Source organism: Vipera ursinii, assembly GCF_947247035.1.
Source record: "Vipera ursinii genome assembly, chromosome: 1".
NCBI lineage: Eukaryota > Metazoa > Chordata > Lepidosauria > Squamata > Viperidae > Vipera > Vipera ursinii.
The window spans coordinates 192,344,973-192,358,430 of NC_139512.1; the positions used below are offsets into that span (position 1 = coordinate 192,344,973).

Consider the following 13,458-nt stretch of genomic DNA (forward strand, 5'->3'; position numbering starts at 1 on the left):
ATCTCACATTCTGATACTCTGCTCTCTCATATTTTTAATTGTATTTTTTTTTGCAATTTACCATTTTAACAGACTTTACATTTATCTATCAGTAGCTCTGTGAGAGTATATTCCTTAGAAGCAGGGCATGTAATCTAAATTATTATAATACATGGGAAGATATATTATAAGCATCCTCTTTTACACATTTTACCTGTTTGCGAGCATCTGCATCAGCTGCATCTTCAATGTACATGTCATCTGCATTATGATCCTCAAGCTCCTTCTCTGCATTTTCTGGTAGAACAATTTCAAAGTCGTTCTTTGGCGCAGGAAGGCCCATTAATCCTAGACGCAAATTTTCACGGGATTCTCTTTCCTACAAAATGTTAAAAGAATTTAATAAAGGCAATATAAGAAAAAATTGCTTTCCTAAAATCAAATATGCTTTTTTCTCTGGAAGAATGGTTGAAATCATTTTCAGGTATCAGGTAACATCTACATAAAAATTGCAAATAATTATGAATACAATTAATTTCTAACCTAAACAAACCACATTCTCTCTCTCTCTCTTTCATTCACAATAAACAATAATGAATCATGTCATTTTTGTTCTACTTAACTGAAAAACCTTGGAATTAGTCTTGGTTGAATTTTATGATGAGAGCTTCAACTCTCTTTTCCTGTCTTCTGAATGGGACTTCAAATTTTATTCTCATTTTCTGGACAGTTAAATTATCCCACCAAAAATGTCATCTGCAAATTATCTTGCCAGCATCTGTTAAGAATCCTTTCCACAGACCAATTAAATACAGCAATTCATAAAAAATCTGCAGCATAGCAAAGCAAAAACGAGACACTGAAATCTCCATGCAAAATTGTGAATTCTTGGGCACAGGCTTCCAACCAGCTATGAATCCACAGGATGATCTTCATTAGACAGAGGAAAACTCAAAGTGTGTTCCGTTCTTCCTTTATACTAACATACCAATGTGGCCATTCTGGGACTAGGCTTGCAATTTTTCAGAAACACATCATCCAGAAGAAGTCAAGACTATGAAGTTTCAAATTTGTACTTCAAATACAGGAGTCCAAAGTTGAAAAAAGAATTCTAAAAATTAAAATTAAGCTTTATTTATAGAAGAAAATCCTCAGATGATGTTCAAGTGCTCCATTTTCTTAAAGTAGATGTGATTACAGAAAAGCTTTCCAACTCTGCAATGTCACTAGTGCCCTATTACTTACACAGCAGTCTTCAATAGTTTTGAAAACTATTTTAACAATGTACTAAATTATTATTTTTTCTATAGCTATTATCCTCTGTATAATTTATTTTGTAGCCTTCAGAAATTCCTTGTCACCTGATCACAACCATAGTTTTTAAGCCAGCCTCTCAAGCTGACATAGATTTCCCTAAGAGAGTTAAAGTTCAACCAACATTAAAGTTATCAATCAATCCTCTAAGTTGCCAATAAAACCTCAAATCCTTCCATATATTCTGCCATTTTGCTTTTTTCTCCCAAGAGACAGGAAAAGCAGAATCTCATTATATGTACACATCAGATGTTATGTATAAAATGTTAAAACTCTCCTCCAAATTTCCAATATAAAAGCACATAAGTAGTGATGCTGGAGATGGAAGCGTTTTAACATTCCCCATGCAGTTTAGCTCCCCAATGGAATTACTTCATTAGGTAATCGAGCTTGCTGAAGGTATCTATATTTTATCTTTAGTGAGGAAGAAAAGTAGAATATACATTCTCCCAATACCACTATTTTAATAAAAACAAAGAGAAGATGGACTCTCTCTCTCTCTGTTTTGGATAGCTCCTAAAGCTAATGCCTTGTATATAGTCATTTAACACACAAAGGCTCATGAATTCCATTTCCCAGAGAGGTTTTGAACTCCACAGAATAAGATCTGACTATGTATGTCTGGACATTCCTAGTGAGAATTAATTTGATCATGTACTGTTTCTTGGTGGTGAATACTACTGCTTTAAAAGACAATATGCACTGCATCTGTCTTCTTATGAAAAGTTTCAAACTAATTCCTGTTTGATTTATAATTTTATGAGCTTCATCTAGTGCAGGGGTAGGCAACCTTGGCTCTTTTATGACTTGTGGACTTCAATACCCAGAATTCTTGAACCAGCCATGCTGATTCAGGAATTCTGGGAGTTGAAGTCCACAAGTCACAAAAGAGCCAAGGTTGCCTACCCAATCTAGTGAAATATAATATTACATTAGAATTAAAATATTGTATTTTATGCATATTAGGACATTTTCTTACCTACCATATGTTTTGTATAGGATGGATCACTGTAATCTGCCATCCCCTCCTCAGGATTAATATTTAGCTTATCACGCAATGGAGTTCTGCCTGGTGTCACTCCTATCACTGGCTTGGGAGTCATTCCACTATGAGGAGTCAGGCTTTCAGTTCCGTGAGTAGGAGTCCTAGAAAAAATACAATACATGTGTCAGTTCTCAGGCAACATCTGAACCCCTTAAATATATTTATCAGAGCACTTGCTAATATGACTGTGTTCTAAGTTTTGAATTAGCAGGTAACAAAATTATAAGGGCATAAAAAGAGGTAGAAAAAACGGAATTTTGTTTGATGAACAAAGTAGATGAGATTGGAGACATAATGAACTATAAGATTTGGGATGAAAAAAACCAGCAGTTCTATCTATATCACAGGCAGTCCCCTGTTCACTACTCAAAAAGCCTGTTGTCATCTGCCTATTGTTGTCTTCTTTGAACTGCCATAATGGGGGGGGGGGGGAGACCTGCGAAGGGCAGAGTGCTGGAGGTGTGACAGACTCTTATGGGAAATTGGGGAGTATGCAAACTGATAGGGAACAGAGGTGCTAAACCCATCTTCCTGCCTTCAAGGACACGGGCCCTGGGAAAGGAATTTGCTGTGGCGCCAGAGGCACCACATTCCCAAAATACTGGAACAAGACCTGATTGGACTGCTCCCACGGGAGGGGGGGAGTTTTGGACATTGAGAATTGCTTTCAGTATATGATTTTGCACGGTTTTTCTTCAGGGCTTGCCTTGCTCACGCTGCGCTCAACATCACTAGTAAAAGTTTCTTTAACATTTATAGAGTCAAGGGTCATTCTTTCCTAGGGAGCAGTCGGGATCACAATCTTCACTTTTAAAAAAGTCCTGAAACTCAAGACACCAATGTACAGATATTTTTTTTAAAAAAATATCTGATAACTCTTGTTTGGTTGAATACAGGCCCTTGTATCTTGAATTTGGTATTCCTATGGACTTTGCATATTTGTGTGACTTGCTGATCTTGAGTTTTCAGACTGGATTTAAAAAAAAGACTTGTTTTGTTTTGCATTAAAAGAGTTTTCTGTGGATGCATACTGTATATTTTTGAACTTGGTTGCCAGTGACTTTCAGAGTGCACTTAAAATGCAGATTTTGCTATTATATAAAGACTGCTGACAATTAGAATGTAAATGTGGTCTGTTTTTGCTTCTAAGATAGTATTATTCATACAACTAAGCTGAAACATTCTTTTTCCTTTGGCTATAAGGCAAGCAAAAATATCTAATAACAACAACGTTTTGGAACAATAGTAAATCAGCCATGGTGGTCCCAATGATTTCTGGTACACTAGGCGCCATACCAAACTTTTTTGGACACCACTATGCATTGACAAAATTTCCGTCTATCAAAAGGCCTTACTGCTTGGATCCACACACATACTACACTGGTAAACTGTGACTTCTTACTTGAGATGTATGAAAGCCAACACCAGCTAAAGAACTGGCAGCTGTTACTTCACACTGTAGTGTATATAATAATAAAGCAGGAGTTGTACTGAAAGACAAAGAGGCTTCCTATTCTTTTTGAAACTTGCTTAATATATACATTACATTATATTCAAATTATCACTAGGAGTCAAAAACAGCATAAAAAACTGCCAAAGCATAATTCTTCAAATTTTAAAATATTTTTGAAAACATTAAAAAAAAATCTATGAACTATTCATTCTTGTAGCTTTGAGGTAAAAAACAACAACCAAGGGAACAAGGAACACCAAATCTATGTATCCATTTAGAACTTTCTAAAGAAGTGTTGCAGGAAGGTTATTCTGTTACCTAAATTGAGGACACTTTTGTTTCACACATACCTATATAACTGTACCTTTATATTTTTTTTTGTAAAGATCCTTAAGAGTACAGTTCTATATAGAAAATATATATATATGCTTCAGTGATGTTGTTCAATATATTGAACATTCAAATTTCTTCTGTATAAAGGACCCCCTAAGTGGCAGGAGGCTCCTGGGAATTGTCTTAGGGATCAACCTAATCATCCAAGCAGAAACTGTCCCTCATTCTTTGCAGAGAAATCTAAAATACCCTTCTCAACAACTAAAGTAGTCTAATTTACCTAAAGGGAGTGGAAAGCACAGTATTTGGTGTCTGAACAACTTGTCTTTGAGGTGTTATTCCAGAGAAATCACTTTCATGGAGAGGTGTATTAAGACCCCCTTTCAAGGGGGTGTCAACATTTGTAAGTGCCATTAAATTCTGAGCTTCCTGTAGGAAAGACATACAAAGTACATAATCAACATTTTTCAAAATCGCTACTCAAATCATAATTAAAAAAATATAATAGTTGAAGTCAGAATAATATACCAATTATGAATCACCATATACAAGCACATATACAAAATTACCCAGAGATATCTAATGTCTCTGAACAAGGAATTAGTCTTTACCACTATCTGAATGCTTTAAATTAGAGTTCATTTTGGTTACAAAAAGTCTTTTTTTAAAACCTTATACTTGAGCTGCTTCTGCATTTATTCCCCCTCCCCCCCTTCACCCTCTGGATAGGTATGGAATGTTTCTACTCCTTAAAAAAAGGACGACATATGAAGCCTGTTTCCACCAAGCCACAATAGTTATCTATCTATATATAGAAACCAAATAAATATGTAAAAATTATCTGCTGGTATTTAGCCCTTCCCAATATTTTTACTCCATGGCAGGCAGAATTGTAGTAACAGAAGTTGAAAAGACAATTTGTTATTTTAGGCATTACCTGTAGGATTCTGTCCTGTGCTGCAGGTGTTTTAGGTGTTCTAAGGGCAATGCTGTTGTTGGTTACACTGTATTCTGATAAGAGCGTGCTGGAAGCAGAATTTGTAATTCCAGATTCTTCTGCTGTTTGACGGGCAATCTCACTTGCTTGACCAACTTTAACTACTTCCTCAAGTTCTGTATCTGAAATCTTAAATAAGGAGCAAATAAAATAAGAAACAATATTGCAGGATTGTAATATACAGGCATGGGCAACAGCTAGTAAAAATCCCAACTTTAACCTCAAAAAAAGTGGTATATTATGAAAGAAGAGAATGCTTGTGCTGCATATTCCACCTGGAGACAATAAGGGAGGAACAGACTGATTTGCATAAACTGATATAGTTTATGCATCACAGCTTATATGTTTGTTAAAGGTAAAGGTAAAGGTTCCCCCGCACATGCGTGCTAGTCGTTTCCGACTCTAGGGGCCGGTGCTCATCTCCGTTTCAAAGCCGAAGAGCCAGCGTTTGTCCGAGGACGTCTCCGTGGTCATGTGGCCGGCATGACTAGACGCCAAAGGCGCACGGAACGCTGTTACCTTCCCACCGTAGTGGTCCCTATTTTTCTACTTGCATTTTTACGTGCTTTCGAACTGCTAGGTGGGCAGAAGCTGGGACGAGTAACAGGCGCTCACTCTGTTACGCGGCACTCGGGATTCGACCCGCCAAACTGCCGACCTTCTGATCGACAAGCTCAGTGTCCTAACCCACTGAGCCACCGCGTCCCTTCATATGTTTGTTATTGCAGCCTAAATGAAACACAATTTGTGCTTCTACTGATGAGTGTTTTGTTTCCATAATTAAACAAACCTGTAAGACAATTCTCTTTCACACCAACAGAAGAACCACCATCGATAATAACAAGCAACATACCTGAGGAGCTGGAAGCACCAGCTTACTTCTTTTTTTAGTAAATTCTGAAACCCCACTAGTCTGAAGAATTGCTGATGGTAAATCAGATTCTTTTTTCCGTTTCAGCTGTTGCTTATCTTTCTTTCGCTCTCTTCCTTCCTTTTCACTAATAAATAAAATAAATAAATTAAATACAAGGTTTTTGCAAAAAAAAATCATCTAACGTGCTTCCGAACTGGATAGGAAAGAGGTGAAATTTATAAGAAAGGTTATTGTTCATAGGAGCTATCATATTCCAAATTTCAATGAATCTAGTTGTTTGCAAATTCTTTTACAATCTAGGTTATTAGCAGATATTATGTTTTATTTTTCATCAAAATGGACTGAAAGGTTGTTATCGAAACGGCTAGTTTACACTATTTTGTAAAAGTAAAAAGTTGATGTTTCATGGTTCATTTTACTGAACCAAAGGAAGTTGGGAGTCAATGCCTTTTTCTTCTTCTTTTTCCCTTCCCTCACATTTTTACTCTCTTTCCCCTTGCCTATCTTTCCCACTATTTGCTTTTGTATTTTCTTTGTATTGTATACTATAAGCTAATAAAAACAATTTAACCGGGGGAACAAAAGCAATATCACATGACCTTAGTGACAGCAATCCTGGATCTCCCAGATACTTTTGTAATTTCAGGACCATGGGGGGGGGTCAAGGAGGAGGAGATGGGAGTCTCAGCAAAGCAAGCTGGCAGAAGTGGCCAGGTACTACTGAGTGCAGGCATTGTGGCACATGGGTGGGTGTGCAGGCGCCATGGGCAGGCGTTACTGAGCGCAATTGAGCAAGAAAGCAGTGGGAGTGGGAGCAGGAGCAACTTCCAACTTTCTGCTGGCTTCCCTGTTAACTTTGTTTGTGGGAAGCAAGCAAGAAATATTGGAAATTGCAATCGTGTGACTGAAGCTCACTGTAAGAGCGTTAACTGCAAGCACCTGGACTGCAATCACGATTGTGAGAATGCTGCAACAACTGGAACTCTGGTTGTTAAGCCCCCCTTTGTTCACTACCACTGTAACTTTGACATGCTGTTCACTGCTGGGGCTGCTCCAAAGAAGGAAGAGAGCAGAAAAAGAGGGAGAAAGGAAAGCAAATCTGCACTGGGTACCTAAACGGTGCAGAAGTGTGTAGAAGAGAGAGGGGGTGGTGTGAGTCTGAGAATGAGAAGAGCAGAAAAAAAATGGGGGAGGGGAGGGGGAAGAGAGAGGGAGACCAGAAAAAGGGCAGAAAAAAAAGACAGGGGAGGAAAAGGAAAGGGGAGGGAACATGCTTTGTTGCTCTTTTCCTCTTGGGCTCCCTCCTGCTCTGCCAAGGACCCCCTGTATGTGATTATCGGATGATCAGGACACGAGTGATCTTGTCGATGTCATCTGGGAGGAGTTCGATCCTGTGACTCCGGAGGAAGTGGACAGGATCATGGGGAGGCTGAGCTCCACCACATGTTTATTGGACCCGTGCCCTTCCTGGCTGGTTTATGCAGCCCGGGAGGGGACACGAAGCTGGTTCCAGGCGGTTATAGCTGCTTCTTTGAGTGAGGGCAGTTTTCCCGCCGCCTTGAAGGAGGCGGTGGTGAGACCTCTCCTCAAGAAGCCTGCCTTGGATCCGGCTGTTTTGAATAACTTTCGTCCGGTCTCCAACCTTCGCTTCCTTGCGAAGGTTGTTGAGAGTGTGGTGGCACATCAGCTCCCTCTGGTCCTGGATGAAGCGGATTATCTAGACCCGTACCAATCGGGCTTCAGGCCTGGGTACAGCACGGAGACGGCATTGGTCGCGCTGGTGAATGATCTCTGGAGGGCTCGGGACAGAGGATACTCCTCTGTTCTAGTCCTATTAGATCTCTCAGCGGCTTTCGATACCATCGACCATGGTATCTTGCTGCGGCGTCTCAGGGGATTGGGAGTGGGAGGCACGGTTCTTCAGTGGTTCTCCTCCTATCTCCTGGGACGTTCGCAGTCGGTGTTGACGGGGGGGCAGAGGTCGACCGCGAGGCCTCTCGCTTGTGGAGTCCCTCAGGGGTCGGTCCTCTCGCCCCTTCTGTTCAACATCTACATGAAGCCGCTGGGTGAGATCATTCGTGGTTTTGGAGTTGGGTATCATCAGTATGCTGATGATACCCAACTTTTCATTTCGACCCCAAACCACCCCAGTGATGCCCTCGACGTGATGTCCCGGTGCCTGGAGGGGGTCCAGGTCTGGATGGGGAGGAACAGGCTTCGTCTCAACCCCGACAAGACGGAGTGGCTGTGCGTACCGGCATCCCGGGATATTCAGGATATCCCACCCCTCATTATGGGGGGTGAGTCATTACCTCCTGTAGATAGGGCTCGCAACTTGGGAGTCCTCCTAGATTCACAGCTCTCTTTAGAAGACCATATTGTAGCTGTAACTAGGGGGGCGTTCGCCCAGGTTCGCCTGGTGCGCCAGTTGCGGCCCTATCTAGACCGGGATGCCTTGCGCACGGTCACTCATGCGCTCGTGACCTCTCGTCTTGATTACTGCAACGCTCTCTACATGGGGCTACCCTTGAAGACCACTCGGAGGCTCCAGCTGGCACAGAATGCAGCCGCGAGAGTTGTGTCGGGGGTCTCCCGATACTCCCGTGTTACACCTTTGCTCCGCGAGCTGCATTGGTTGCCAGTTGTCTTCCGGGTGAGGTTCAAGGTGTTGGTAATGACCTACAAAGCCCTCCATGGCATGGGTCCAGAATACCTTGGGGAGCACCTGCAGCCGGCGTCAACTTCCCTCCGCCCAGTACGCTCCCACAGAGAGGGCCTCCTCAGGGTGCCGCCGGTCAAAGAATGCCGACTGGTGGCCCCCAGGGGGAGAGCGTTCTCTGTGGGTGCACCGGACTTATGGAACCATCTTCCGGTAGAGCTCCGGATGGCGCCCGACCTCCGCTCCTTCCGGCGCGACCTTAAAACCCATCTCTTTAAGGAAGCGGGCCTGGCCTGATGGGATGGGGTGGGTTTGTTATTATGACTTTAATTTTAAATTTGTACTATTTGTACTATGGGCATTGTTTAATCATGTTTTAATAATTTTAACTTTTTTTTTTTTATTGAAAAGTTTTAAAAAATACAATTTTCCTTTAAGAAACCCCCCTTCCCCCTCCCTTTTAACTTTTGTATTTGTCTTTTACGTATTGCCCTGTTAACCGCCCTGAGTCTCTTGAGAGAAGGGCGGTATATAAATTAAATAAATAAATAAATAAATAATAAATTATTTTATTTCTAATTGGCATCTGAAATATGTTGTTGCCATTTTTTCCCATGGAAAGTTAGCACTGTTAAATATTAAGATGGTTAAAATTATAAGTTCAAAACTATTTTTTTCAGAAGAATGTAATTTATCATTTTAGAGCTGCCACAGCCGGGAGCACAAACAGAAGGTAGCCCCCCCCCCTTCCAGATATCTTTTGAGGAAGCTCTACAAAATATGCTTACGCTATATTTACAAGAAGATAAAAATGAGTGATTAACTCTTAAGAAATTCCAACGTAAGTGCTTTATTACTACAGGGATTAGTAAATGACTTAGATGAATTAATAAATGACTTAGATGAGGGAACTGAAGGGGAACTCATCACATTTGCAGATGACACCAAGCTGCCAGGAGTAGCCAACACCCCAGAAGACAAACTCAGGATCCAAAAAGATCTCGACAAACTTGAACAATGGGCCCTCTCCAACAAAATGAGTTTCAATGTGAAGAAAAGCAAAGTTTTACATTTAGGCAGGAAAAATCAAAGGTATAAGTACAGATTGGGTGAGACCAGGCTTAAAAACAGTAACTGTGAGAGGGACCTTGGAGTCCTAGTGGACAATCACTTGACTATGAGCCAGCAGTGTGCAGCAGCAGCCAAAAAAGCTAATACAATCCTGGGTTGTATAAATAGAGGCATAGAATCAAGATCACGTGAAGTATTAGTACCGCTTTATAAAACCCTAGTAAGACCACACCAGGAATACTGCAGCCAACTTTGGTCACCTATCACAAAAAAGATGTTGAGAGTTTAGAAAAAATTCAGAGAAGAGCAACTAAGATGATCAAAGGCCTGGAGACTAAAACATATGAAGAACGGCTGCAGGACTTGGGTTTGGCTAGACTAAAGAAAAGAAGTAGGGGAGACATGATAGCAGTATTCCAGTGTTTGAGGGGCTGCCAAAAAGAAGAGGGCGTCAAACTATTCTCCAAAGCACCAGAGGGCAGGACAAGAAACAAGGGTTGGAAACTGATCCAAGAGAGAAGCAACCTGGAATTAAGGAGAAACTTCCTGACAGTGAGGACAATTAACCAGTGGAATAGCTTGCCCCCAGAAATCGTGGGTGCCCCATCACTGGAGATTTTTAAGAAGAGGCGCTAGACAGTCACTTGCCTGAGATGGTATAGGTTCTCCTGCTTAAGCAGTGGGCTGCACTAGAAGACCTCCAAGGTCCCTTCCAGCTCTATCGTATTCTAAATACAAGGGGCTAGAAATAGTTTTAAAATAGTCAGAGAAAAGGTTTTATTCAATATCTGTATGCAAAAAGAATGACATTCCCATTCTTCTGAAATCCCCGTGTTTTCCCAGAGAGCCCTCAGAATTAGAAACCCTCAGGAGATAAATGGCTGCCTTTGCTGTATGTGAAGAGGAACATGTACAACTTGAACAACATCAATATTTAAGCTTTGTGAGGGCCACAAACAGAATTTGATATATCGCAAGATTTTGCTCCAGGGAATACTTTAATCCAAATTCTACTTACGATCTCAGTTCCCCATCCAAATCTTGTTGTCTTAGTTTCCTAAAATCTGCATCCAGTGCCTGGTAGTTTTCTTCTGATGTATCATAAAAACCAAGAGCAGGTTTCTTCTCAAATGGGATTTCAGCATTGTAATCTACTCCTCTTTTCTTTTTTCTTTTTTTCTGGATCTCAATTCCTGCAGCTCGGAGTTCTCTCCTTTTTTGTAGAGCAGCAAGACGCCTGAGGAGTAAAATCGAATTTGAAGTAAATGTTAAAGGCTATAACATAAAGAACACTTTTGTTGAAGGCACTGATACATAAAATATCCATGCTTTTGTTTAAAAAAAAAAACAACCCAAATCTCCATTCAATTGTTGAATTTCAAAAAACAAAAAAATCTGTGTGAGTTAAGACTTATTAAAAACTCCAGGTTTAAATGCAATATTTCAAATATGTGATTGGTTCTACTAGCTTTATCACAATTATGAAGTCTTGAAATACACATTATTCAACCTTAATGGCAAGATTCAGTAGATGCACTTAATTTCATATCCAGAATCTTGTAATTTCAAACTAAAGTCCCTCACATCTTCCAAGTATGTAGAAAGATAAACAATGACTTTCCTGTCCTGTCTGAAAACATAAGAAAGCAGTAAGACAAGTTCAAGAGTTACAGATAATTAGAACCAAATTAACTCTTCCATTACAATTAACACTCTGTTTTCAACATATTCCAGACTTTTCTCATAAATGTACAAGGCCGCTTAAATGTTGGATGCCAGCTAGGTCACTATAACTAAGCCATTATTTAAAACTCCTGGTTTAAGATGATGACTTATGTGAACCTAATCACTCAGTGGGATCCACTATCAGACCTCAGTACTGGTTTCTCAAATCCAAACTGAACATTTCAGCCATTAAATGTAATGAACTACATAATGTTCAACCTTATGGCCCTTTACCACATTAAATCATCAATTTGGCTTTACCACTAATAAATGTGAAAGGAACGTAATATTGCTGAATTGAAATCCATAATCTCATCCCAATTTTAACTTTTCTTTAATGATTTAACACCAATTTGCCAAATTCTGAAGTGCTTATCAGAAAGTGAATTAGATCAAGGAAGGGGATGGAGTCCATTCATCTAGATCCAAGCTGCAAGGAGTGAGCCTTAGAACCCATCCCACAGATTTGCCATGCATACAAAGCAAATCTTGAAAAGCCCAAGCTATCTATGTCAAACTGGAAGCATGAAAACATTGTTAAATCTTAAATCTAATTAGAGGCGACTAAGTTGAATCAAAAAGGTGTAGGCTGTTATCTACCTGGCTTCTTCTAACTGCTTCTCTCTTGCTTTCCTTTTGGCTTTCTTTCCCTGAGTGTTAGCCAAACGAGCTCTAGCTTCCGAAAGCATCTCAAGTTCATCTGCAAAACAAATATACAAAGTCCATCCATTCATTTACAAATGGCAACCTGAGAACAGAACAGCCTTTCAAAAGTTGAAAAAAATCTATAGATTCTACATCAGCTACAAATTCTAAAACCTACAAATTCTACATCACTTAAATCTTCTTTGAACTCATTTAGCTTGATAGAATTCTTAACTTATATCCATTATAGCTCTATATTCAGTCTATTCTTTAGATTAAAGAATAATCTAAGTTTGCTTTTACGTTACTGAGGCTAGAATCTCAGACTGAAACATCTCAGGCATAAACGATCTGCAAACACCATTTTCTAGAACAGTCTACATTCAACTTCTCTTTTCTGATTTGTTATCTTAGTATTTTGACAATATTCAGAAAATTGCACTGCAAGGCTGCTGGCAACATTACATACATGATTGCCACAGAGAATTAAGGAAGCTACTGTAAACTATAATGTAAAATATATTCACTGGATAAGATGATCATCATAGGCAGACGTAACTTATGGGGACTCTATGACCACCTTATCACACGGCCTGGAAGAACAACCATGTTTTCAACAGTTTTCCTAAATGTGTCTCTGGGAGGATACTGTTCCAGAGGATCGGCACTGCAAAAGAATTGGCATACTTCCTGGGTATCACAAGGTGACATTGTTTGAATGGATACAACAATAATGCCACCCTGCTTGATCTTACTGGATGGGCAGAAACAAATGAAGATAAGCAATCCTTTAGATAGCCAGATGCTCTGCAATGAACAGCTTTAAAAATAATAATTATCCACCTGAAGTGCTCCTGAAAGCTGATTGTTAACTAGACCAACTGTTGAAGCAGTGAGATTGTGTGAGCATAATGAACGAATACTGCCTGTGAGTGGCATTCTGGACCAGTTTAGCTTCTGGATGGTCTGCACGGATATAGTAATTTAATCATGAGAAGACAAGGGCTTGAGTGACTTGACTGTCTGAAGGGCCCCCAGGCACAACTGGCATACTAGATATTCCTGTGCAAAAAGCTTTTTTGGTCACAGCTGCCACCTGCTTTTTGAATAAGAACTGGAGATTCCAAGACTTTGACACGATCATTAAGCCACCCGAGTCATGATGTATAGGTAACCAGGAACTGATGGATGAACTCACCTACTAGTTTTATGCAGTGTTAAATAGAAGGGAAGAGAGCATCAAACCTTGTAGCATTTCGCAAATCAAGGATGATAGGCATGATCTCTCCTTATCTGTCAACACTGAGTGAAACTGGCTGGGTCTAACATGAAGCTGACTAAGCTAACACACTGTTAATTTGGC

The 13,458-nt window shown here is 40.1% G+C and overlaps 1 protein-coding gene and 1 long non-coding RNA gene across 3 annotated transcripts in view; one reads left to right on the plus strand and one right to left on the minus strand.

Annotated features, from left to right (window-relative positions):
- LOC310632646 overlaps nt 1-13,458 on the plus strand; it is a 1,302,393-nt gene that overhangs the window by 179,792 nt on the left and 1,109,143 nt on the right. The window lies entirely within an intron of this gene.
- The window catches only part of CDC5L (cell division cycle 5 like), a 31,425-nt gene that overhangs the window by 14,087 nt on the left and 3,880 nt on the right, over nt 1-13,458 (minus strand). For both annotated transcript variants that reach the window (XM_083350739.1, XM_083350740.1), the window contains exons 5-11: nt 12,051-12,150; nt 10,744-10,962; nt 5,975-6,119; nt 5,062-5,250; nt 4,405-4,553; nt 2,277-2,439; nt 194-358 (exon numbers count right to left, since the gene is read on the minus strand). In XM_083350739.1, the coding sequence (XP_083206865.1) occupies nt 194-358; nt 2,277-2,439; nt 4,405-4,553; nt 5,062-5,250; nt 5,975-6,119; nt 10,744-10,962; nt 12,051-12,150 (1,130 nt within the window). The remainder of the gene's footprint in view (nt 1-193; nt 359-2,276; nt 2,440-4,404; nt 4,554-5,061; nt 5,251-5,974; nt 6,120-10,743; nt 10,963-12,050; nt 12,151-13,458) is intronic.